Source organism: Rhipicephalus sanguineus, chromosome 10 (genome assembly GCF_013339695.2).
Source record: "Rhipicephalus sanguineus isolate Rsan-2018 chromosome 10, BIME_Rsan_1.4, whole genome shotgun sequence".
Lineage (NCBI taxonomy): Eukaryota > Metazoa > Arthropoda > Arachnida > Ixodida > Ixodidae > Rhipicephalus > Rhipicephalus sanguineus.
In genome coordinates, this window is record NC_051185.1 from 119336810 (window position 1) to 119361147 (window position 24338).

A 24338-nucleotide genomic window follows, 5' to 3' on the forward strand; every position below is an offset into this window, starting at 1 on the left:
GTAACAATATATCGTCAGACCCTCGGCTTCTTGAGCCGCCATCCTGACTTCTATTATGCCCGTGGGTCTGTTTCACCGCAAGCTAAACAGCAGGGGCGTAGCCAAGGGGGGGGTTGGGGGGGTTCAAACCCCCCCCCCGAAATTTTTCAGTTTTGCTTGCATATATATACACGCACACATACAAACGCACGCACGAACAAACATAAAGTATGGTTGAACCCCCCCCGAAAAAAATTTCTGGCTACGCCCCTGCTAAACAGCAAATGCAAAACCAGTGGTTTCCGATGAAGCAAGCGCGTTAGAAAGCGAACCACGCTGACGTCAACACCAAGGCACTTATCGACTGCTCAATCGACAGCACGTGGCTGACCTTTAATGGTTTCTCAAGAAAGGCTACGCAAGGAAAGCAACCTTTCGTGCAGTAATTTCAGTGATAACGGAATACCGTTCGCGTTCACGCAATCCCGCAGTAAACCCCACAGGGCACCGGCACTCTTTTGGCCTGCGCATCACGAGCATGCGAGGAGTCGTTTTGACGTGCAGATGTTTAGCTTTTCGTGCACAATGTATACTATCGTGTGGACAATATCGCCATATCATCCGCATACACGACTGCACTTTTCTCGTTTCGCATGCAATTTATGTATTTTATTCTTTGCCTCCAAGAAGCGGGGCATGGACGTGAAACGCCAGCGATTGCACGTAGACACGCAGAAGAAACCGGTGGTCTCCGTGTCTCCATGGCAACGTACCACACGTACCACACAGGCGAAGGCCTTATAGATGCCTCACCGGACGCGAAAAGTGGCCGTGGACAAGTGATGCAGAAAAACAAAAAGCGCCATGTGATGACGTCACCCCTTCACATCATGAACTCACAGATCGCCAAGGTTTTTGAAGACACCGTGGCGTCATCATGACGTCCCATACCACGACGTCACACGTTGATGCCACGGCATGACATCGTCGCTTGGTCAAAGGTGGGCCGGTTCCGGAGGCAATGTAAAACTACGTGAGGCGCAGAAAGCTTGTAATGCCTCCCATCCCGGGGGCAGTGCAAAACCACGTTACACGGAGGAAGCTTTGGAGGGGGTGGATCAATGCAGTCGAGTGAGAAGAAAAAGAAGTTCGGCTTTTAGTCGCCCTAGGCGAATACATAGGACTGTGTGAGTTTTTGTTACTGATGATGTATGCGAATGCAGAAACTAGTTTTCGACGTCGCACTCATGTTTCGTCACTAGAGACCGGATTTTAGGCAAATGCCTATTTTGTTCCTTGCGTTCCTATCACGCCCTTTTGATATATGAGCATGAATTAGAGGTTAAGAAGGACTTTTATAGAGGTTTTATAGTGCCTAAAATGCCTATTTTTGGCCTTCGGGCCTCAAGGCACGTTCACACCGAGCGCGGATCCGGAAAGCAGAGAGGCGGATCCGGAAAGCGGACGCGGATTATCCGCAAAAGCGGAAAATCCGCGGCCGCTTCTCGGGACCGCGCCCGGACCAATTTTCTCCGCGCGGAAAAGTTGGCCGCTTTGGCCGCAGCCAATCAGCGCCCGAGACGACGGAGACGAGTCCGTGCAAATGCCTACCATCATGAACCGTCGAGCTACTGCTGGATAAAATCAAGCAGCACCCGGTGCTGTACGAGACACAGAACCCTTCATAGTACTCCAAATCGCACGAACGAAGGTGAGGGAACAAAGCATTTTCATGACCCATTTTATCGCGCTCTTGTAAGGCCTGCCGAACCCACCACCGTCGTTGGCGGGGTGTCTTCCCCTGCGCCTTCCGCTTCTCTTGAATAGCAGCTAGAGAAGTGGCAAGTACAATGGCAACCAACTCGTCTTCTTCATCTGGGCTCATCATGCTGCTCCAGCGCGTAGTGGATGGCAGCGCGACTATGTTGACAATGTACAACAACAACTGAAATGCGAGCGCGCGCAGTATCGCGTAGTGCCGCAAGGTGGCGGCATGTGCACCGTGGATTCGTCGATTGCTCCTCCCCGGCGGCGCATCGGGCAATACACCATCTCCCGCTAAAGGGGACCATGAGGCGATGCGAAGCCGGAGCACTTGCACGATCGCGTTCCGTTGGCGTTCGTTGGGCATACTACCGACCTCGCGTCGTGGAACGCGAAGAGGGACGCTACGCGCGTCGTATCTTCCATCTAGCCTGGCCGTTAATTCTCACAGGGCGAGCGGGGAACGCGGTCGACAGGCGGGTGAGAAGGGAGCAGCGTAGGAGAGGAGAGAGAAGGGGAGGGGACGCGCATGCGCTCGAGCTCATCGCGGCGTTGCGCAGGAGAGGATTTCGGCATGTCTAGCCCGCGTTTCAGAGGAAGAGTGGAAAGGGAGAGGGGAGAGGGGAAGTGGAAAGGGGGAGGGAGATGGAAAGTGGAGAGGGGGAGGGGAGAGTGAAAGTGGAGAGGGAAAGTGGAGAGGGGAGAGGAGAGGGGTGTGGGGAGGGGAGTGGGGGAGGGGAGAGGGAAAGGGGAGAGGGAAAGGGGAGAGGGAGAGGGGAGAGGGGAGTGGGGGAGGGGAGAGGGAAAGGGGAGAGGGAAAGGGGAGAGTGGTAGATGACATGGGGAATGGTGAGGGGGAGTGGAGAGGAGGTGTGTGGAGAGAGTATGCGCATGCGCAGTAAGGGTGGTCACGCCGCACACCACCACCACCACCACCACCACCGGATTGAGCTCGGCCTTAAGATACTTCGCATCTAAAAAGCAACGCGGTTGGTCTGAACAGCCGCGCGCTCTCACTGCATCTCCGCTTCGAAAATCCGCTAGCCCGCTTGCGTGTTCCGCGTTCGGTAACGCGCCTTAAATGCTTATAAATGCCCATAAACGCCCATTTTCAAAATTAATGAGAACTAACAGACAATAATGATAAGGAAAGTATAGGGGGTGTTATCTGTAGTATTTAGAATATAAATGTGTAGAAAGTAAAGTGGACGAAAAGATAACTTGGCGGGCAGGGACCGAACCTGCGACCCTCGAATAACGCGTCCGATGCTCTACCACTGAGCTACGGCGGCGGTCATCCTCCCGTCCACTTTATGGAGTATATAGAGTAAAACCCCGGTGATACGAATATCGCGGGGTTACAAAAAATATTCGTATCATCCGAAATTCGTATCACCGGAAAACATGGAAAATTAGTATGCGACAAAAGAAAGTTGGCATACGCGTTTTGATTTAGTGTTTCTCAGGGCCGCACTGACGTCATGAACAGATCTGAATGATTGCCAGGAAAGTTTTTAGACGTCAACGATCATACTTGTACTCGTAAATATATACACGGCGCGTGTGCGCGTGTAATTAATGAACCAGATGTGTTGTGACCCGTGACAGCTAGTAGCCCCTTCCTGGTTTTACTACGCTTTTCTGCATGACACCAGAGTGCTGCGGCAAAAGTGACTTTAAGAAGCGCTTTGCACGCGATAGATGAAGGCCAGACACTTTTACAATCGTTGTCCTTTGTTGCTGTTACTTTCTTATCGCGGTGGCGCTTTTCGGCAGAATTACGGCCGTGCCCGCACAATCGGGAAGTTTACTCAAAAATCGGGAGTCTCCCACGCAAATCGGAGAGTTGGCATGTGCATGCGTACGTTGCGAGGCGAAGCTCCTTCGCCAAGACCGTCCGCTTCATCTCTTTGGGTCTTCGCCCACCTTTCATGGGACTTCATGATGGACCCGCAGCCCAAGTTTCAGTCTTGTTTCACAGAATGTCTGATTACGAGGATGGCTTGTATCAACGTGGCAGACACGTGTTAACACAGTACAAAGACGATGCTGTCTCGAGCGCAGCAGCACGCGTCAACGCGTTAAAAAAAAAAAAAAGAAAACGCGTCGTCAACGCCATCTGTAATCTTAACGCGAAGGCGCATAAGGCCTCCAAGATTCGCGCGCACTATCTCGGAGGCAACGACACATCCTTGACGGTCCCGCAGCACGCATGCCCGCACCCGCCGCGTCTTCCGCGACAGCACGGGCAGCACCTGTTCGTACCTGAACGCTAGCGTACGTTCGTATCAAACGTCGCGGATTGCGAATCAGTTCGCAACAACCGCACTCCAATACATTGCAGGCTAATGGGCTTTGGCCGTGACCACAGAAAAATTCGTATCACCCCGAAATTCGTACGAGCTGTGATCGTATCACCGAGGTTTTACTGTATGTTCATTTAAACCTAGGAGTGTTAGTCAGCGCCAATCGCAGCGAAGGCGGCGAGTGTGGAACACTCTTTTTTCTGCCCGTAGGCGTCACGTAGCACGTGATCTTTTTACGAGCTGGAAGCTGACCAATAATCTCTCGCACACTACCTGACGGCATCAAGTCTTCCAGAACGAGACCCTTGCTATGAATGAAGGAAAGGAGGGGACTCTTAAGGGTTCGCTTTTCTTTGTTCGACACAATATTAATGAGAACTAACAGACAATAATGCTAAGAAAACTATAGGAGATGTTATTTGTAATATATGGAATATTTGGGGATACTTGCCCATTCTGTACCGCTGAAGCGTCCGCGGCTACAATCAAGCACCTGTTGTGGACATGCACTGGCCTGAATCAGATACGGCGGCGCTTCCTGAGAACTGTGGGCCTTCATCCAACAAGACCACCGGATTATGATTTGTGGCTCTATGGGCCCGACCATAGAGCACTGTTGATGTATATAGCGGAAGCCGGCCTCTATCTGTATATTTAACTATGTGTGCCGTTGGGCAAACTCTAGAAATAAAAAAAAATGTAAATGTGAAGAAAGTAAAGTGGAAGAAAACAAAACTTGCCGCCAGCAGGGACCGAACCTGCGACCTTTGAATAACGCGTCCGATGCTCTACCACTGAGCTACGGCGACGGCCATCACCCCGTCCACTTTATAGGGTATATATGTGTACATAAACCTAGGAGTGTTAGTCAGCGCCGATCGCAGCCATGGCGGCGAGTGTGGAACACTCTTTTTTTCTGTCTTTTTGGCGTCACGTAGCACGTGATCTTTTTACAAGCTGGCAGCTGACCAATAATCTCTCGCATGCTACCTGAAGGCATCAAGTCTGCCAGAACGAGACCCTTCCTATGAATGAAGGAAAAAAGATGGCTTTTAAGGGCTCGCTTTTCTTTGTTAGACACAATATAAATGAGAACTAACAGACAATAATGCCACGGAAAGTATAGGAGATGTTTTTTGTAATAATTGGAATATAAATGTGAAGAAAGTAAAGTGGACGCCTGCTTGCCAAGCAGGCGGCCTGGGTTCAATTCTCACTCGAACTCTAAGGTTTTTATTATTTATTTTATTTGTATCACTCAATTTTGGGGTCCCGGGCGACGCTGAGTTTTCACTCGCAACCAACGACACCGACGCCGACGGCGAAACGAGATCATTAACGCTATCGCGTTAATAGTTCTCACAGCAAGAGAAACGTGCTTGCCATAAATATTGATTGAAGTTTTAGGCGGGCGCATGAATGCTCATGACTACCATGGCTTGATGATGTGGGTGAAACTCAATTACACAAAAAAAGTTACAACAACAAACTCCACGCGGAACTTTCTTAGCGTCACGCTAAATAAACAACAGACCAAATAGCGAAAGAACACCTTATATCTAGAGCTGAATGAGAAAGTTATTTTCAAGAATACTCCGAAGAAACAATTATGTAAGAAAAAATATGCAACACGTGTTTTACTCAGGGTCCAAAACTTAAATCAGAACGTCACTTACTGACGTCACACGTACACATAAAACGGAAAGAAGATTAAGCAGTGTAGTATTGATGTGCCCAATGCTCGCGAACGCCACGTTTCATGTTTAAGTAGTGCTGCGACATGCACTCTTGTAACTCAAGTGATCCAAAGAAAGAAACAAGATGCACAAAAACTTTAAGCGATAGTCTAAGCACTCGAGTGTCGCGCCTGCGCGTTCTTACTGATGGCAGAGCTTGATTTCGAAGCTGACTTTTTTCCATTGTGGGACACCCCTGATTTTTAGGTGATCAAGTTTCGCTGAGAACAAGCGACTACAATGTATCCATGAGTCTCTGTCATGACTACATTCATATAATTTTTCAGGGGAATGCAGTACAACACTGTTCCCTTATCTCGGATTGTAAGTCTTAACGACGAAAACGTGCGCCGGACACCATTACGTTTCATATGAAACGTAATTTGCATATAAAAACGATAGAAACTAGTGGTGACTTCAGCCTTAAAGTACGCGTCCCTCGTGTGTACACTGTGATATCAGCAAGCTCAATTGAGCAGTCATACATATTGTCCATGGCAATATCTTCGACTGTCGGAGCATACTTCACGCTTCCAAGCACTTCCATTCATGTAACAGTCGTCGATAACGTGCTGGTTAACTCTAAATGACATTTGCCATCTGGAATCTCTTTATAACTAGTGGCATGCTGCGGATAATCTTGCGAGGATGTTTTGCGCATGGCTTGCAGAAGTTCTCGCGGCAGGTCGGCAAAGGGTTCCGGCTTTGGACGTATCAACATTTTCTTCGAGCCGGACCGCGATGTCGACGACGTGCGGGCTTCCTCAGTCGGATTCTGCTCAGAATTTCCCTCTTGCAACGAGGTCGAAGGACTCGGTGCTGCGACTTGAGCCATCTCTGACGTTGCAGTTGCCGCACCAGCATGAGTGATCACTGCCGATCTGTACTCCTGGTTCCTGACTTGCCTAATCAGCTTATTCATTTGACTCTGAATTGCAACTAGCAGCTGATCGTGGTTGGTGTCTCTCAACAGCGCCTCAAGTTCTTCGAGGGCTACAGTCATGTGTTCAAATGTCCGTACTCTAGATTCCGATGAGGTGTGCCCGGTGTCTGCTAAAGAAACCACGGCACTGCAGCCGGCTACCAAGTGCGTTGGCAGTTCCCTGTACAGGACTTCCTCGCCGCATCGCAAACACTCCACGATGTAGAACGTACATTCGTTCTCGTGGTGTCGCAGCATGAAGTTCATGTCTCCCTCAGCGTCGCATCCATGCGCTTCGTTCCAGCCATGAACCTTCGCTGCAAGAGGAAGAAAAAAACACAAAATCTCTTTAGCAGATCGACGTAATCTTTTTGTAGAGAATCGTGAGAAACATAACTTTAGTTACAGTTTCATGTTGCACTCCATCGAGTGGGCATGTTAGCAATTTGATAACAGCTTTTTTACTCACTTGAAATAACGGCTGCAGGTGAGGGGGAACCTAATAACAGAATCGATTTTGATGTTCTTCTAACGGTTACTTATAACCCCTAGGACTAATATATTTTTGCATTTCAGGATTTATCTATTGCCATCGCTGTTATTCAAACATTTTCTTATTTACAAATAAGTAAAAACGTTTCGCCCGAGCAAACACTATGACCTGCTTCTAAAGCTTATTTACAAGCACGCGTAACAAAGAATTGCAACCCATGACGCTTATAGGCTTATACATGACATTTAGGCTTATCCATAGCAAGAACGTGGTTGGTTTTTTTCTTTGTTACTACGTATAATATGACGGTCGATTTCGGCATAGGACATTGCACTCGTGAAAATATAAATAAAGCAAATACTCATTTTCTGCTGGCTCTTTCATTTTTATTAGCTCGACTATTTTATAACTATGTATACGAAAGCTACCTAGTGATTTCGCTTCTGCTTGGCATGACGACTGTTCTAAGGAATTTTCATGAAATGAACTTCGCTTGTATGCCTGCCTGTTCAGGTTAAGCAATACAGCATACGCCGTGACGTGACTGTATGCTGTATATATACCAACTTGTCAAGGAAGCATTTACATTTCCGTTGTTGTTATAGCTGCCTTTTACTTGTGTTCGCTCACCGTGCACTATTGTGATGCGGTGCTTCGTATGCTGATATTGAGGGGGGAAATTTAATTACCTATCAAGATGGTATCGGTCTGCAAGGACAGGAACGTGGAGATATGACCGCAAATAAGAGTTACTTAGAAGTTTGGACACTACGTGTCACTCGTGCCAGTGATGCATACGACGACGTCGTTATGCTCAAGCTCGGATACAGGCCCGGCATTCAGTCAATTTGATTCAGCTGAACCACTTGAACACGGTTCACGGTGGTGCACGGAGAGTGCAGCATTCTTGGAGCACCAGTTCAGGGGGTTCAGCTGGATCGCGACATCAGCGCCACGGTGAAACGAATGCCAAGGTGCAGCTGCGGTGCAGGCCTTCTGCTCCGCGTCCCAACACGGCGTTCCCTGTTTCTTGTGTTGGCGAAAACGTTTTTGTGTTTCTTTTTTTGCCATGTGCGTTTGTTTTTGAGAAAGTCGGTAAGATTTTTTTTAGTGTGTGTGTGTGGGTGCATCGCTATTGCGCTGAGCTTCTACGATGGACTGGGCCACGCTTGCGACAGTCGCGCAAGTGGCCGTGGAACTTGTGGACTCGGACAGCAACGAAGAGTAGTTCGACGACATCGTCGCGATGTTGGCTGTAAAGCTTGTGAGAACGGACAGAAACCGCATTCCACGGTACTGTGAAGACGTCGTTGGCAGATATTTTCAGTTTGAATTTAAGCGGCTCTTCAGACTGTCACGCGAGACTTTTATCTCTCTTGCTGACAGATATCGAGAATCTCCGTTCTTCCCGGAGGCTTATGGAGGGCACGCACGAATCAGTGCGGAGAAAACCTGCCTTATTGTTTTAAGTTATCTCGGGAGCCAATGCAGCATGTACTCGATTGCAGATAGGTTTGACGTAACCGAGTCGTCCGTGCACGCGTGCATCGACAGGGTGCTCAACCTTCTGCAAAGCCTGAGCGAGGAGGTAATCACGTGGCCGGACCAGCAACAGCAGGAGCGTATCAAAGCGGGCTTCTTAGCAAAGAGCGTTGGTAAGGGGCCACGAAGCACCATAGCGTGCGTAGACGGATGTAACGTGGAGATTAACACCCCGAGTGAATCGGCGCACTCATACTTCAACCGCAAGAAGTTTCCGTCACTCATCCTCCAGGGCATATGTAACCACGAAAACCGATTCACAGACGTACTCATTGGATTCCCCGGTTCGGCGCATGACGCCCGGGTTCTCCGTGAAGGCCCTTTTTTTGAAGAAGCAGCAAGAAAGTGCTGTAATTGCTATATCCTGGGGGACTCTGCCTACCCGTTGCTGCCTTGGCTCATGGTGCCTTATAAAAATATGGAGCGGAGCTTCCCCACCTGGAAAAGGAAATATAACAAGTGTCATGCACAGCACTGAGTTGCTATAAAGGTAACGTTCGGACTATTTAAGCAGCGGTTCCGCCGGCTGCATCTCGTGGAAGCAGCCAGCATCAAGCAGTGCTGCTCGATAATTATGGGCGCATGCGTCCTCCACAACATTTGCAACGAAGAAAGAGACTTCTTTGAAGAACTACGGGAACTCCCAGACCCGGAGGAGGTTGGCAACGACGACGACAGTGGCGTTGTTGTTGACCGCAGTGTAGAAGGCTACAGCGAATGCCTGCGAAAGGCGATGGCTCAGAAGCAATGCTAGAGCACAGAACTGCTTTGCCTTGTACCTTTTGTGACGTACAGCAGTTTACTTTGTTGGTTCCACTAAGGAATATTCATGCATATATCTTTTGATTAAGGTTGTGTTTTCATGCTGCAAATGTCTCTTGTTTCTAAAAGATGGGAACTGGAGGTCCCCATATCCTTCTATTGCCGTGCACAGTATGATTAAAACACACACAGTTACGTTTATTTGACAAGGCTTTGAGGGCATTTTATTCAGAAGCGCGGGAGGCTGCTTTTTCCACAGCAGTCACAAGTCGCTCCAATAGACCAATTTTTTTTTTCGAAGCGGTCTGCCATCTCTTTCTTGGCCTGCTGAAATTCATTGAGCAATGCTTGCAGTGATGTGCCGTCCCTTTTCCTTTTTCTAACTGATGCTTCCCTTCCCTTCATTCGAAAGTGTAGCTGTTGCGGAGCTTGGGACGGACTCGTCATGTGACAGAGGTGCGGCTGGCTCTGTGCAGCTGTTCTCGTCGATGTCAGGACACTTGCTGAAAAATAAATTACAGTATTAAGGGGGATAACTTAACTTCAGCGAAATTATAAAGTAACTGCACCTGCTGTCCTTTTCTATTATGGCTCCAGGCCTCATTAGTACAGTAGGACTGATGTGATGCTCTTTCTCAAGTATATCACTTAGCTCTCTAAGAAAAAAAAAAGGTATTTTAAATATATAACCAGTTAAAAAGTTCGACAATTAAAAAGTTCGACTACTGTGAAATGCTCGACAATACTCACTCTTCATGCTCGCAGACAGCTCTTCAGTGCCCCGATGAATTCTTCTTCACTTTTGTCTTCTTGTATGAGCGTTCTAAACTTTTCCATTTATTTTGCACTTGCACTTGCGTGATTGCAGCCGAGAATTTGGACGATATCATGTCTGCTATGACTTGCCACATGGCCTTTTTTGTCCTGTGAGAGAATGAAAAGAGATAGGCAACTTGAGCATAAAATAAGTTAGCGGGGTATTCAAAAGTTGTGACTAAACGTTCTTTTTTTTTGTTAGTTAACAAAGTGCAACTTACTTAAATCCGCCTTTCTTTCCGACGAGAGGATTTAGCTCCTTATATTTTCCAATGAGGAACCGAGTCCTCTGGGAACTCCAAAGTTCGGGCTCAGGGGATCCGGAGCGCTCTTGCGTCGGTGCGGCGCCGAGGGTCCCGCATGGTTCAAGTGTCGCTGGTGTACCGGAGTCGGGGTTCCGTTATGAAAGGGCGTCATTTTCCTCTTCTTGAAAGACTGCGGAAATGACCATGCCATCTGCGACAGTAATATCGGATGGAGTTATGTACTGTGGACCAACGTGAAAACCACTTCCCACAGTAAAACGTACCCACTGAGGGCGGATCTTGCTCAAGAATTTGGCGGATCTCGCTCATTGATTATAAACTTAAAAAATAAAGAATTCACAATGCAGTACAATTATAACAAACGCTAGCGCTCTTTCTTTTTAGTCTACCAGCACTTTTTACTTCTTCTGACGCACGGTAATACTTCCCATACCCTCCGTTATTGTTGCCCGGCAAACAAAGCGCGGTGAAATTCCGGATAAGAATAAAACAACCATATTGCACACCTAATTGCTGGCACAGTTACCAACAGTTACACTAGCTGCTATAACTAAACAAGTACGTCGTCTACGCCACTTTGCACATGTGCAGACAGCTGAATTGTAAGATCTGACAACGCGCATAACTGACAACGTGTGACCGGAAAGTAACGTACCTGGCGTTCTGTAAGCAAAGCCATCGCCGAGTACAACGCGGGCCCCGTCCTCGTCGATGACAGGCGTAACGTCAGTCTGAATGCTGTCGATGGGAACGCGAAGCGTGGATAAGCCGTTCGTCGACATATTCGTCTGCTCGCGTCGTCTGCTTGGCGCACCGACGCGCCACCTACGCGCGCTCGGCGGCGGCACCGACGCGGCACCACCGACAGAGAAGGTTCATGAAATTCTTGAACCAGTGCCGTACCGTTTCTGCACCTTTTGAAACGAACGCCAGAATGCAGGGAATACTAAGCTGCACCGCCGAAACGAATGGCATGGTGCAGCACCTCGTGAACCGGTTCAAGTGGTGCAAGCGAATCAAAAGGACACATTGCGAACAATTGGAGACAAAAGGGAAATAAAGTTTCTTCACTCACTCATTGCAGGTCTAGGATATGTAGTGCATCTTGCTACACAGTGGTTCAGGCCTTTTGAAGTTCATGATTTATTTTTTTTTTTTCAAATTCAGTACTCTCGTAATTTACGGTAGCTTACACTTAAAGGGACACTAAAGAGCAAAACGATTTTTCTCGCATTAGTAAAGTAGTCTTCCATGATACCAAAAACACCACGCTTGCTGCGAGAAGACGCTTAATAAGCGAGAAAAAGCGCAAGAAGAGAATACAGGTGTCGACGCCACCTTGGAATTCCCGCACCATTTGCCGTGACGTCACGCAATCTTGACGGCGCCTGCTTGGGCCTACGTAGTTCCTAATCGGTTAAATCGAAGTACATACATTGTCCTCTGAGGGGGCCAGAGACTTTACATAACGAGTTTGTGGAAATTTCGTCGAGCCAGTAGCGCCAAAATACGTTAAATGCTCTTTGAAACCTTATATATATATATATATATATATATATATATATATATATATATATATATATATATATATATATATATATATATATATTGTTACGGGACTTCTTAACGAGGTTTAATAGATGTTTATTTACAGAAGATGCGCGCCAAAAACGTACCGGTACTGCGTGTCGTTCTTTTCTTCACTCCTATGTTATTGTTGTACCTGCTGCTGCTTCACCACATTGGACTCACTATAACATTGCTGCTCTCGTAGGCGAAGCCCTCTCACGACCAGGTCCAGTGGCCATCGTGGGAGTGCTGTGTTCTCGCGATGACCACTGGCCCTGGTAGTGAGAGCTAGAGCTCTGTCCGTACGCGTGGGCCTCCGGCAAGTGCGGCTTGGCGTAGTACGACCACGCACGAGCTAAGAATCGCTCTTCAGCATAGCGTACGGAACCAGATCTAGCAATAAGGTAAACGCGCCCGCCGAGGTTGCCAAAGCGCCATAGTTGCCTAAAGTCCTGCGATTCCCAAAGGGGACGTCGGACAAGAAGGAATCGCGTGCTTAAACAGCGCCGCCCGAGGAGACAGAGATTCGTTCCGACGAGCGCGTGTCTCGGTCACGCCGAATCTCGCGGCTCCGAGACCACGCGCAGCGGCACCGCGAGAACAGGTGCATGGCGAAAGGTGGCGCCACTTGCCGACACGCGAGGAGGAAAGCGATTAACAGAACGGCAAAATGCCCGCGAAAAGGCTTCGGGCGCGCCTCGGATTCCCACATCGGCCATGTCCCGCAAGCACCCTACGACAAGGGATGACATGTGTACAGTCGGCCAAATCTTTAACTACCGTACGCGAGCGCCGTTTGTTTTGTGCTTCAGCGCCGTACGACGCAGCCAAGTTGCAAACAGTGCGAGAGTAAACGCATGCCCACGAAGCGCGCTCAGCTGGGCCCATCGTCTCATTGGCTGTTCCTTCGTGGGAACGTCACCCTGCATTAACTCATTTCAGACGAACGGGCAGCGCGTCTTGCTAGTATCTTATATTCCGAAGATCAGCAAGCGACCGAGAAAATGAAATCCGCAGACGTCACACGCCCGCGCGCATGAGATAAGCTGACAAATGTGGATCGCTCATTTGTTATCTGCGCACGCGCGTCTTTCCAGTCCGGCCGTGATCTGGCGACGCAAATGCTGTTTTTTTTTTACGCTTACTCTCGCCCTGTTTGCAACTTGGCTCCGCCGTACGGCGCTGACGCACAAATAGTCGGCGCTCGCGCACGATAGTTAAAGATTTGGCCGAATGTACAGTGTCAATTTTTATGAAAGGGAACGCGGGAGCGCATGGCCTGCGCGCTCCGGCGGCTGCCGTAAGCTCCATCAACCGACAGCTAACGAAAGCTTGCCCGCTTTTGGCGTCATCTATTGGCTAACAAAATAACGAATCATGGCTGGTTGAGAAGCGCCTTTAGATAACGCTGCCTCTCGGCTCGCGTTAAGGGAAATTCCTGCAGCTCGCGCAGTGCTGGCGCGCACGCTCGATTTGTTGACAGGCAGACGACGCGCTGCCTGCATCGCCCGTTGCGCGAGCCGAGATGCAGCGTTATCTAAAAGCGCTTCGCAACCGGCCATGACTTGTTATTTTGTTTGCCAATAGATGACGCCAAAGCGGGCGAGCTTTCGTTAGCTGTCGGTTGACGGAGCTAAAGGCAGCCGTCGCAGACCGCAGGCCACGCGTTCGCGTGTTCCCTTTCATAAAAATTGACACTGTACAGTACGTGACCGTGGCGTGATTGTTCTAGCATTACTGCGCTGCACTGAAAGCCATCGATCACCCATCTATTACTGGTCTCCTTCACAGTGATTTCGTGGGCGCCACCATGTTTGATCACGTGGTGACACGCGCGTTTACAATGCTCAACTAATTCCATTGCCTCCCTGGTTAAATGTAATGCGCCCATGACTACGTTGTTACCTATGCAAACCGAACCTCTGTGTCGACGGACATTGTGCCAGTGACTGCTGGTAGACCACACGAACCTTCGGCCATTATTCAACAGAACGTGTAAATGCTTTCTGAGTTTAATTTGGGTCTTGTACAAATATTGCGAACAGCGGAACCACACGTCGCAGTTCTTGTAGCAGAAAGGAGCTTAGCAATTCATTAAACGCCGTGCGAACTTGCTGCTTCAGGATTACATTGTGACCGCTACAACTTGCTCACGCTTTCAATTTAATTGGCCAATCACTTTTAAGCTGCGATTTGTCGTGCTTCTGGACTCAGTAATGTATGTACGTAAGGGTGGTTTCCATATCATGATTTAGTTGATCTCTAGTAGCTCTCGTGTTTGCTCGGTTGAGGTTGATTTTTTTTTCTCGCGGGGCTCAAGGTTTCGACGGTGCAAATGTTCTTGTACTTGATAATAGGTTCCAACAAGGGCTTATAATCACTATATTCACTCACTCATTCACGGTGGGAATTGTTCCGAAACGTGCAGTGGTCGGCGACTGAAACGTGATACGTGGAGCGCGTGGCTGCTGGTGGTGAGGGTGAAGCTGAGGGCGAAGGCGTTTATGACTAATTGTGACTGCGTCCGTTAAACAGACTTCTCGGTAGCGACGGCGTTTGTTATTAGGCACGGAGTTCTTTAAGCTTTTGGATGCCTTTTAGTCACGTGTCTAAAATCTCAACATCACGTAACAGGTAGACACGTGATGATGTGTAACCATTTGTAAACTTGACTTGCTGCGCAACCAGCAGGAAAGAAGGAGGGCGTGCCGTCTGAGTTACTGCGTTGCACGCGCTGGGCTTTAAGGCGGAGGCCGTTTAGGTTGATCATGGAGGAGAAAAATTCTAAGACGGAGCGTCACGTCCCAATCTTGAGGCCCAGCCATGAAAAATGAAACAGGAGCATGCAGGGATTATTAACCAAAGAATGGGGAATGAGGAGAGCGGCGTCGGAGGAGGTTGTGTGGTGGACGCTAGGTGCGCACGGTCGTCAATTTTTAACACGAAAGTGTTTTATGCTGATGCCCACCAAGACTTCACTGACGTATTTCCGTCACCAATATGATGTAGTAAAATGTACACTAACAGATGACAAAGAAAAAATAAGAAGGAAAAGTTCCGTCGTCCAGAATCGAACCCACAACCCCTCGTTCCGCAGCGCGCGCCCAGAGGCTACGTTCTTCATCATACTAACGGCGGGCTATTTATAAACACCATTTACCGCTGGCTGTACGCGGAGCTCGAAGGCACTTGTTTCCGTTATAACCAGCGAGATGGCGCGAAGAGTGTGCTTTAAAGGTCGTCGCCCCGCTCGTTGCGATGCGCGTGCGCCGCCACCTGAACTTTGTCCTACAAAGCGTGGTCAACCGTGAGCGCGCGCTTCTCTCGTGAATGGGGGTGGTTTGTACGTCGTGTGCTTTCACCGCAAGTTTACATACAAGTTACAGAGTGCACGAAGGTCACTTCGTTCGCTGCAGCGGCGGCGTTTGCTAAAGGAGCGTGCTGCTCAATCACAAAGAAGTAATATCTGGGACAGTTGTTAGTTCGCGCTCGTCCTGCGTGTGTTCTTTTCGTGTCTCCTTCGTGCTTGAGCAGCACACAGCAAGTTTCGAGATGCTTGCCGTTCATCGCGTGACATTACAATTTATTGCTATCGCATTCGTTGCTTCGCCCTTGCGGAGAAAGCCGTAGAGCTGTACCTTGGTTGTACGATCACGGAAATAAAGTTAGTTGTTGCTTGTTCTTCAGGGAAACACTACTCGCTTCTGCCTGCCGATTCCCAGCCACGCAAGCGTCGCGCGCAACAATGCTTTTGCTGCTGCTGATGATAAACTATGTCATAGCACTTTGTAATGGGTGGACCTTTAAAACACCCACTAGTTGCGCCATACGCGTTTTGACGTCTGGTGCGATCCTACGCTTCAGCCACGCAATATTACATGCATTAAGGAGACTGCTTGCACTACACGACATTCATATAGTGTTTTGTTTGTTTTTTTCCAAGGCAGTTTCAAGAAATAGTGTGGCTCGGTTGTAGAACACCTGCTTGCCGCGAAGACGGGCTGGGTGCTATTCTGACTCGAACCTTAAGATTTTTATTATTTATTTTATTTCCACCTTTCTCGATTTTTTGGTCACGGAGAAGACGATTTCTTGCTGAGAACCAACGACGCCGTCACCGATGCTGACACCGGTATTTCTATTGACGCTATTGGCTGAAAAGCTATCGTACCTTTCGTTCAAAAGCCTCTGCAGTCTTGTGGTGTTCGAACACATTTTCAAGCGTGGAGTGATATTCCTTAACATATTCCAATAGACCAGATGTTGTTCTTAAACATTACTTTGTATATTCACAGAAAAGAGAAACAATGCACTGTTGACATCGTAAAGCTTGGATACTAGGCCCGCCGTCCTAAGCAACTGGATTCAGGTGTAGGTACTATCGCATCCACGAAGAGATACCTCGAAGCGTCACACAGCGATACCTGACAGACCTAGCGTCAATATTAACACCAAGCGTGAATAATTTTAGCTAAAGAGAACAATGAGTCCGCAGGAATTTCGTTATATAGTTTTACCATTATATCAACCTTACAAAAAGTTCGTTTTGATATTCAAAACGAGAAGACATCTTTTTCGGGTAATAATTCAGGATAAGAACTCCAAACTTCACGGAAGTTCATGTCACGCGCAATTGAGGACTGCTAAGGAGGATATAACAGCACAAAGTACACAGTCAGCTCAGAGTAGGCCAGTGCTTTATTTTTTTATTGGCGCGATAACAGGGTCTGTTACATAGTAGAAAAAGCATAACTAGGAACAAAATAAAGTTGAGACAGTGTACTAGGACCTCGAGCGGCTCACCTGTGCGTTTTCTTTCTGTGACAGCTGGATTTTAAGCTCAACCTCATCGCGAAGTACGAAACCAGCCTGTTCTAAGGAAGGAAGATCTATTTCGAATACATTGTGAAAATGTACCTGTGAGTCTACAATGCTTTCACATCTGCAAGGCCAATCAACTGAAAAAAGTGTGCATACTATCTCTTGTTCCCTGTCGCACGTACTGACCTTAAAAGAAGGCTCCAAACACCGCGAGCCAGGGAGCACCCCGTAAAAAGCAATCTCCACTCCTAGTGATGGAAACAGACCACGAAAATACAAGTTGCGTATTTGAACAGTAAAGTACGTGTCTCTTGTCTGCAATACAATTATACGACAAAGTAGTTTTCCCCATTCCGACGGTAAGAACGCACAGTTTGTGAGAGTTACGAAATATGTCACCGTCCCAAGCACTTCTCTCCATGTGCATGTGTTGTACAGCTGCCTGGTCAACCTGAAGTGACATGCACCGTTAGGAGGACCAGAATAATAAATGACATGCAGTGGATAGTCTTGCGTGGAAGTTTTCTGCATCTGTTCCTGAACACCATGTGGCAGTCTCACTGTCCTATCCCTGGCCTGCGAGCAGGACACTGACGACGCTGATGTGCTGGTTCCGTCCGCTGGATTTCGCCGAGAAGACGATTCCTGCAAGACAATCGAGGAAGCCGTGGCCGCGTGTTGAGCAGTACTCCAGATTCCAATACCGAGGCTCTGCGCTTGCGTCAAATCTCCTGACCTTCCCATAGCTTTGCTCACACCACGAGCTTTCCCATGTTGAGCAGTCTCTGCATTTTCAGATGCTCTAGCCTCGCGTGTGATTTGGGCCAACCTGGATTCCTGGTTCCTGACTTGCTCTGTCAGCTCGTTCAAATGACTCTGAATCACAGGCAGCACATGGTCATGGTCGGCGACCCTCAACAGCATCTTCACTTCTTCCAGAGCATTCTTCACGTCTTGAAGTGTTGGCGCTCTAGACTCCAACGACCTGTTCTCGATGTGAGCTGAAGAAACACCGACACTGCACCCAACCACGTAGTGCGTTGCCAGTTCCCTGTGCAGGACTGCTTCTCCACATCGCATACATTCCACTGAGTGGAATGTGCATTCGTTCTCGAAGTGTCGCAGCATATCTTTCATGGCACCCTCATACTCGCATCCTTGAGTGTGGTTCCAGCAATAAACCTTCATTGAAAAAATAAGAAGAAGACAAGTACAATGTTTTTTTTTTTGTTAAATCCCCCTGTTCTTTCCGTAAAGAAAGACCGACCAACCGTTTTACCATATTATAATGAATACATTTAAATCATTATGATAGGGTATATGAACCAAAATAAACGTTCAATCTTTCTGCCACGAACAGCAGCAGCTGAGATGACACTCCGAAAGATGACACTTGTTCAATATTCGATTCAAAACCATCGGCAACTTTCAGAAGCAATATAACGTCATGTTTCCCACTTCTTTTAGGATGTGTAAGTAATATACACTATTTTGGAAACGAGCAGTGATGTTTCACCTACTCAATGCCTCTTTCAAACCTGCTTGCGACACGTTCTTGCCGGTGCGCTTACAATACAGACACCATCGAAGTAAGGGGCCCAAGGAAGAATTCAGCTTGGCTTCCACAATTACCTATAGCGGACTTCACTGATTCGGCTATGGAGAAATTCGGTTGTCTGGTACTAGACATTAAACCTTTGAAAACACAAAAGCATTATTATTCCTTTTTCTTTGTCTATCTGTTCCAGCCACTTTATTTTGAATGCCGCAATAGCTATTTGATGGTCACCTTGACTGAGTGTGGTATCAAGTGGCAGCAATCCATATATGTTTGCAGGACTTATCAAACACACGAAGAATAAACAGCGTGTTCTTGATTCGCAGCTTACTTGTCTTATGATGCACCTGTCATAAGTAGCTTCCTCACTTCACAACCCCGCCCCCCTCCCGCCTCTTCATCTTGGACGAATAAGAATGGTGTTACTTGCCTTTACAGTTTTTCGGAACATGTTCGGGCATTTTCGCCTGGCGTATTTGAATATCCCCTATCAGCGGAGAAGACCACGCTGCAATCGAAAATATAGATTCCCAGCCTATTTTTCTGAGAAGGATAGTGGCGAAATAAAGTGACTGTAGTTAATACGCACAGCATAAAACGTAACACGTGTGAAGTTATGGCGAGGTTTCGAAACCTGTAATACACAACGTATATTTTATGCCATATTTATGGCGGTTGCCACGTGCTGATTCGAGTACTATAGTAGGCTGTTACTCACACAGAAAGATCGCGTGAAATATTTTACCTGATTTGTAATTCATGATGCAACCACGCCTTACTGAACATTTGATTTCGATAAAAACCACATGACTAGTTTAGGATATCCAGTAGCCATAACTGCGGCTGTATCTAATATCAGATTTGGTGGCTGTTTGCGAAGTTTATTTGTAAATGTATGTTGTCCCTTCACTCTACATTATTCCCATAAGTGCGGAAAAGAGTTTGCAAGCTCACACCATAGGACGACAGATGGAGCAATATACTTCACAAGTCTTACTAAAAATCATACCAAAGTTTTCGTCTCAATGATTTATGACGACAGTACAGGTGGCTTTGCAGTGTGGGGACGGAGCGAGAAATATTTCTTTCTCCGTCCTCACATGCTCTGCATGGCCTGTTATGCATTGCATCCGGCGTGGCTTTTTTACCACGCAATTTATTTTTTTATATATATCACGTGAGCACCGCTTTTCTTTTTATTTCTTTAGTCCCGTAAACGGCACGTAGAAGAAGCGAACGCGTAGCCACGGAGAATTATGAAAAAATTGCTAGAGTGGAAGCTCTCGCAAAATCTCGCAGACTAAAGTGAAGCCAGCACCTGTCCAACCTTTATCGCGGAAACATCCTCTTTTCGGGCCGTTCTATCTTTAAGATAAAGTTGACTTGCTGTGTTAATGGAAACACTTGGTTAACTTTAAACTAAGATTGCTGTTCTCGATGAAAGTAGCTTATCAAGAAGAGTATTGGTGCGTTGATTTGCAGCAAAATATTCCGGTAAATTCTAGTTTCGTGAGAAAACAAGTAACAGAGACATATTCAGCATTATTTGTCCGGAAGGATTTGCCCTCTTATAGGAGCCCCGACACCAAAATTGAAACCACGAGATATTCTTGTTGTTTGATTGTCCTGTATACAGCGGTACTTCTGACCGATTATTAGTAAAGGACATTTTTTTTTGTAAAGTAAGAGTGAGTGCTCATCTCAGTTGGCAGTACCTCGTGACATTGCCACTCGTATGAACGTTCCACGAGTAAAGCGAGAAATGTTGAAGTCGCGGAAGATTTGCGGGGCCCACAAAATACAACGGCTGGCACTCTGCGAGGGTAATTTTTTCCTCACCCGTCTCGCTCTATGGTCGGGCCGCTCTCGAGGTAGTTCTCATTGTTTAGGCCAAGAAATCTTTCTTTTTCCTGAGGGGACACGTGCTTTAAGAATCTTAACATACCAAACCACCCACATCATTTCATTTTTTACCGCACCCGGGGCCCTGATTTCAATACTGCGCTATCGACATCAAAGCTTGATTGCACATGATCTTAGGCGCTCCCCCACTGTGGGGCGCTAGTTTATTGTGCTCTTAGGCGGGCGTTTCGATGTGACGCAAGACTGGTTGGAATTAACGACGCTAGCATTAAGAATACGATACGTTAGAGCCTTTACGATTCTATTTCGGGATTACTGGACACAAAGCTACAATCTACACTAAAAAAGTCAAACGAAATTTTCGCTGTCAGGGGTCCTTTAATCATAAAAACCATGGGTGGAAACGGTTCCCTTTTTATCGTTAAACGCTGAAGTCTTATCCTACTTCTGCTAATATGGCGGCCGTGTCAAGGTGGCTATGGCTTCAATCTTGAGGTATGATTTCCACTCCAGCAACTGCTTTAACCTTCCTTGCGCGTAGCTTGGGTACCTCGAGTCACAGTGTTTTTGTTTTGTTTTGTCCCACTAGCGCCTTAACCATGAAGTGAACGAGCTGCTTGCGCGGCCACGAGACGTTGGCACTCGTGAACGCCACAAATCCTAAATGAACGCAGGTGGCGACCAGTACATCTTTCTTGCTTCATTTCGGTCACGCCGGCTTTTCGTACTAGGCGACGTTAGCATGAGAGATATTAGCCTGTCACGTTATTAAGAGTACGTTTTATGGGCTTTAACATTCATAAAGCGTGCACAAACGAACATGCTCGTGGTCACGAAGCTCAAGTTTCTGAAAATGTCTCGCTGCCTTGTCACGAATGTGATTGCTGTCTTCATGCCACTAATTTCTCTTTGCATGCCACTAATATAGTAAACGTTGGGGTGCTTATAAAAATTTCACGAGCTGCTAGAACGAAAATGTCTTCGTTTATCGCGCTCTTTTGAATGACCAGTCATACAAAGCAAAGCTTTTACACTCAAAGATTGTACGAGTTCGGCTATAGCAAAACTGCGAGCCCTACTATATTAATCTTATTAATACCCAGTAGTGTTACGATTTTCCCACTGAACGACTGACACTACTTTCTCACCTTCAAGACGTTCACTTTTCTGGTGGGGAAGTCATAGCGGACACATTCCGCTTCTTCGAACGGCACTTGATCCAAGGCACACCGCCCGCCGATGCCTTGAGAAATGGCAGCCTGGCAGGATTCGCAGAGAGTATGCAAGCACGGCAGCAGCACAATGCGCTTCGGAATCATGTGACAGAGGCCACAAACACGAGATGTGGGCACCTCGTCGACAAAGCGGGTCGGTCGCCAGTTTACGCCTGCGATGGGCTGGTCGCACAAGCGGTGCACTCGTCTCAGATCCGGCATGGTGGTGTGAGTTCAGACGCGTATCCTTCACTCGCGCGCAAAGTGGACTGGCTTTATATGGCTATTTCTGGTGGGTGATTTCATACGCTTCCGCTGTCATAGTAACAAACAGAGATAACAGAAGAGTGTTTTGTCGTCATCCGGTGAAACACAAGGCTCCTTCTCGCGAAATTACTTTTTGCAACACCTCGACAAACGACGCGCAGGCTATGCGCGGCGGTATAGTGTTTTTTTTTTCTCTCTATTTTGCTTTTAGCGATGGATGTCGAAGCAATAGACACTGATAACGGTCATTTCCACTTCCACATAAGCAGCAGCGCCGCGCTTTCAAGAACTGATAAGCAAATGTGTTAGGCGGCGTGAAAAGCAAGAAATCAGTATCGTCAGAGATGGTACAGAATTCATTCATCTAGCAGGACGTGTAAGAAAAAACATGGGGAAAAATTGTTTTCTTATTATTGGAACTCATGTTTCTAGTGGCACACTATATAGCGGAATTTGGGCGTAAGAACAACACTGCATTTTAATTCAAGCAATACTTCCTATGCAAGACAGATTACACATGTGTTAACATGTAATCTATTATTGATAATCATTAACGCCAGAGCGTTACAGGCAATCTTCCCCCGCCTAGGTGCTGTGACTTCCCTCTGACGTAAGATGCGTAGGCTCATCCCAAACCTAGCACCACTTGAGCACGGCGTCTCAAGCACTAGCTTTCACTAGGGAAGTGCGCGGCAAGCGGTTACGTGACGCAAACACACCGGGTGTTTCGAAGGCTGACTATGGCAAGGCTGACCACGAGATCGTGTCGCGGTAGTTATATAGCATTACTGCGCTCTTCTGAATGCCATCGATCGCTTGTCTGTTACTATTCTTCACGGTGATTTCGTGAGCGCCGCCATGACTTATATCGTGGTGACACGCGCGTTCACAATGCTCAACTGCTTTCATTCATATCGTGTTTGCAGTGAATGGGCGCATGGCTCCGTTGTTACCCCTGCAAGCCGAGCCTTGGTGAACACGAACCTTGTAAGCAGTGACTGCCGGTGGACAGCATGAACGTTCGGCGGCAGCTTCAGAGAACGTGTAAGTTCTTTTTGAGCTTGATTTCTGTGCTTCGTACAAATGTGGCAAGCAGCGGATACACGGGATAAATTATTTTCGCTGTATTTTGCTCACCCTTTCTCGGACTCACCCATGTGCACCACATGTAACACTCGGGAAGACCTAAAGCACGTACTCTGCGACTGTTCCCAATACGACGCAGAACGACAGATTCTGAAGGAGGCACTTCATTTGCAACGCGGCACGAGCTTGGAGCTGCGGCACCTTCTCGGCCCGTGGCAAGACAACAGTTGTGCGATGCGCAGCACAAAAGCGCTGTTGGCGTTTTTGAGGAACACTCAGCTTAACCAAAGCCTGTGAAGGACTCTTCTAATGTATATATGTGTGTTTGTGACTGTATGTACTATTTGTGTGTATATGGTGTATATGTGATCATTGTATATACCATAATCACCCGACACCTGGAGTAGCAAGCCAGGCGACAAACCAGGCTAACCTCTCCGGGCATTTCATTAAAGAATCTTATCTCTCTCTCTCTCTCTCTTTTATTACACAATCACTTTTCAGCAGCGGCTTGCACAGGAACGTTGCTCAGGGCGGTTTCCATATGTTGTGTGCCTAATCGCTCGCGTGTGAGCTCACTTGTGGTTCTTTCTTTCTTTCTCGCGTATATCTAGTTTTCACCCGCGTAGACGCTTTTGTACTTCCTAATAACTTGCAACGAGAACTAATTATCGCTATATTCACTCACTCACGACGTGAATCGCCGCAAAACGTACAGTGCTCGGTCATTTAAACATGATACTCTGAGCGCTCAGCTGCTTGCGGTGATGGTGGTGCGGAGGAGGCAGTGAGGGCGAGAGTGTTTGTGGCGTATTTTGTCTGCATCCGATAAACGGTTGTTCATTCTGTGTTTCTTGGTGGCGCCGACGTCTCTTATTTATCTCTCATGCTATCTCTTGCACTTAAAACCACGAAATATTGTTTGTTTTCTAGAGCAGCTGTCTAAAACAAACCACAGCTAGCGGGCCGCATTGATGAAATTTACTCCAGCAAGGGCAAGGACAGAACATTGTAGCGAAGAGCTGCGCAGTTTGAAGAAACTGTCAGCTAATGTTATCATTGTAAGGAAGGCCTTTGCTAAGTCTCGTACATGGGTCATTTATGGAGGGTATTTAGCCTCACAATTTGAGAAACATATCCATACTGGTTTCCAGAATGGCTAAAATCTGGGCGCCGATGCTCAGATATGTATAGTTTTTGTTCCACGGAAATGTTTCAACACGTCGTGTCCGCACTGCTGCACACACAGCCATGTGCTAGGCCGGGCCGCGTGTTTGAGAGCCCTTTATTATCACCTAGGCGAAACTGGCTCATACCTGCCAAGGCTCATAGACACGAGTCGATTATAAAAGGAAATCTAAACGCTATGCAGGA

General features: G+C 47.4%; 2 protein-coding genes across 2 annotated transcripts; one reads left to right on the forward strand and one right to left on the reverse strand.

The window, feature by feature from the left end:
- The first annotated feature begins 8293 nt into the window (after positions 1-8293).
- On the forward strand, positions 8294-9220 carry LOC119406695 (uncharacterized). Its single transcript, XM_037673427.1, has one exon. The coding sequence runs from the start codon at positions 8447-8449 to the stop codon at positions 9218-9220; it is 774 nt and encodes a 257-aa protein (XP_037529355.1). The 5' UTR covers positions 8294-8446.
- An 8321-nt stretch (positions 9221-17541) lies between these two features.
- On the reverse strand, positions 17542-21833 carry LOC125760302 (uncharacterized). The gene is made up of 3 exons (XM_049420182.1): positions 21546-21833; positions 17681-18158; positions 17542-17621 (listed from the first exon to the last, which is right to left on the reverse strand). The coding sequence occupies exons 1-3, from the start codon at positions 21831-21833 to the stop codon at positions 17542-17544; spliced, it is 846 nt and encodes a 281-aa protein (XP_049276139.1).
- Between the last annotated feature and the right edge of the window lie 2505 nt (positions 21834-24338).

Coding starts and splice junctions, on each gene's coding strand:
- LOC119406695 (XM_037673427.1), top strand. CDS start 8,447: ATGTTGGCTGTAAAGCTTGTGAGAACGGACAGAAACCGCATTCCACGG.
- LOC125760302 (XM_049420182.1), bottom strand. CDS start 21,833: ATGCCGGATCTGAGACGAGTGCACCGCTTGTGCGACCAGCCCATCGCA. Junction 18,159..21,545: donor GAAAAGTGAACGTCTTGAAG/GTGAGAAAGTAG, acceptor TTTTCAATGAAG/GTTTATTGCTGGAACCACAC. Junction 17,622..17,680: donor GACGCAAGCGCAGAGCCTCG/GTATTGGAATCT, acceptor ATTGTCTTGCAG/GAATCGTCTTCTCGGCGAAA.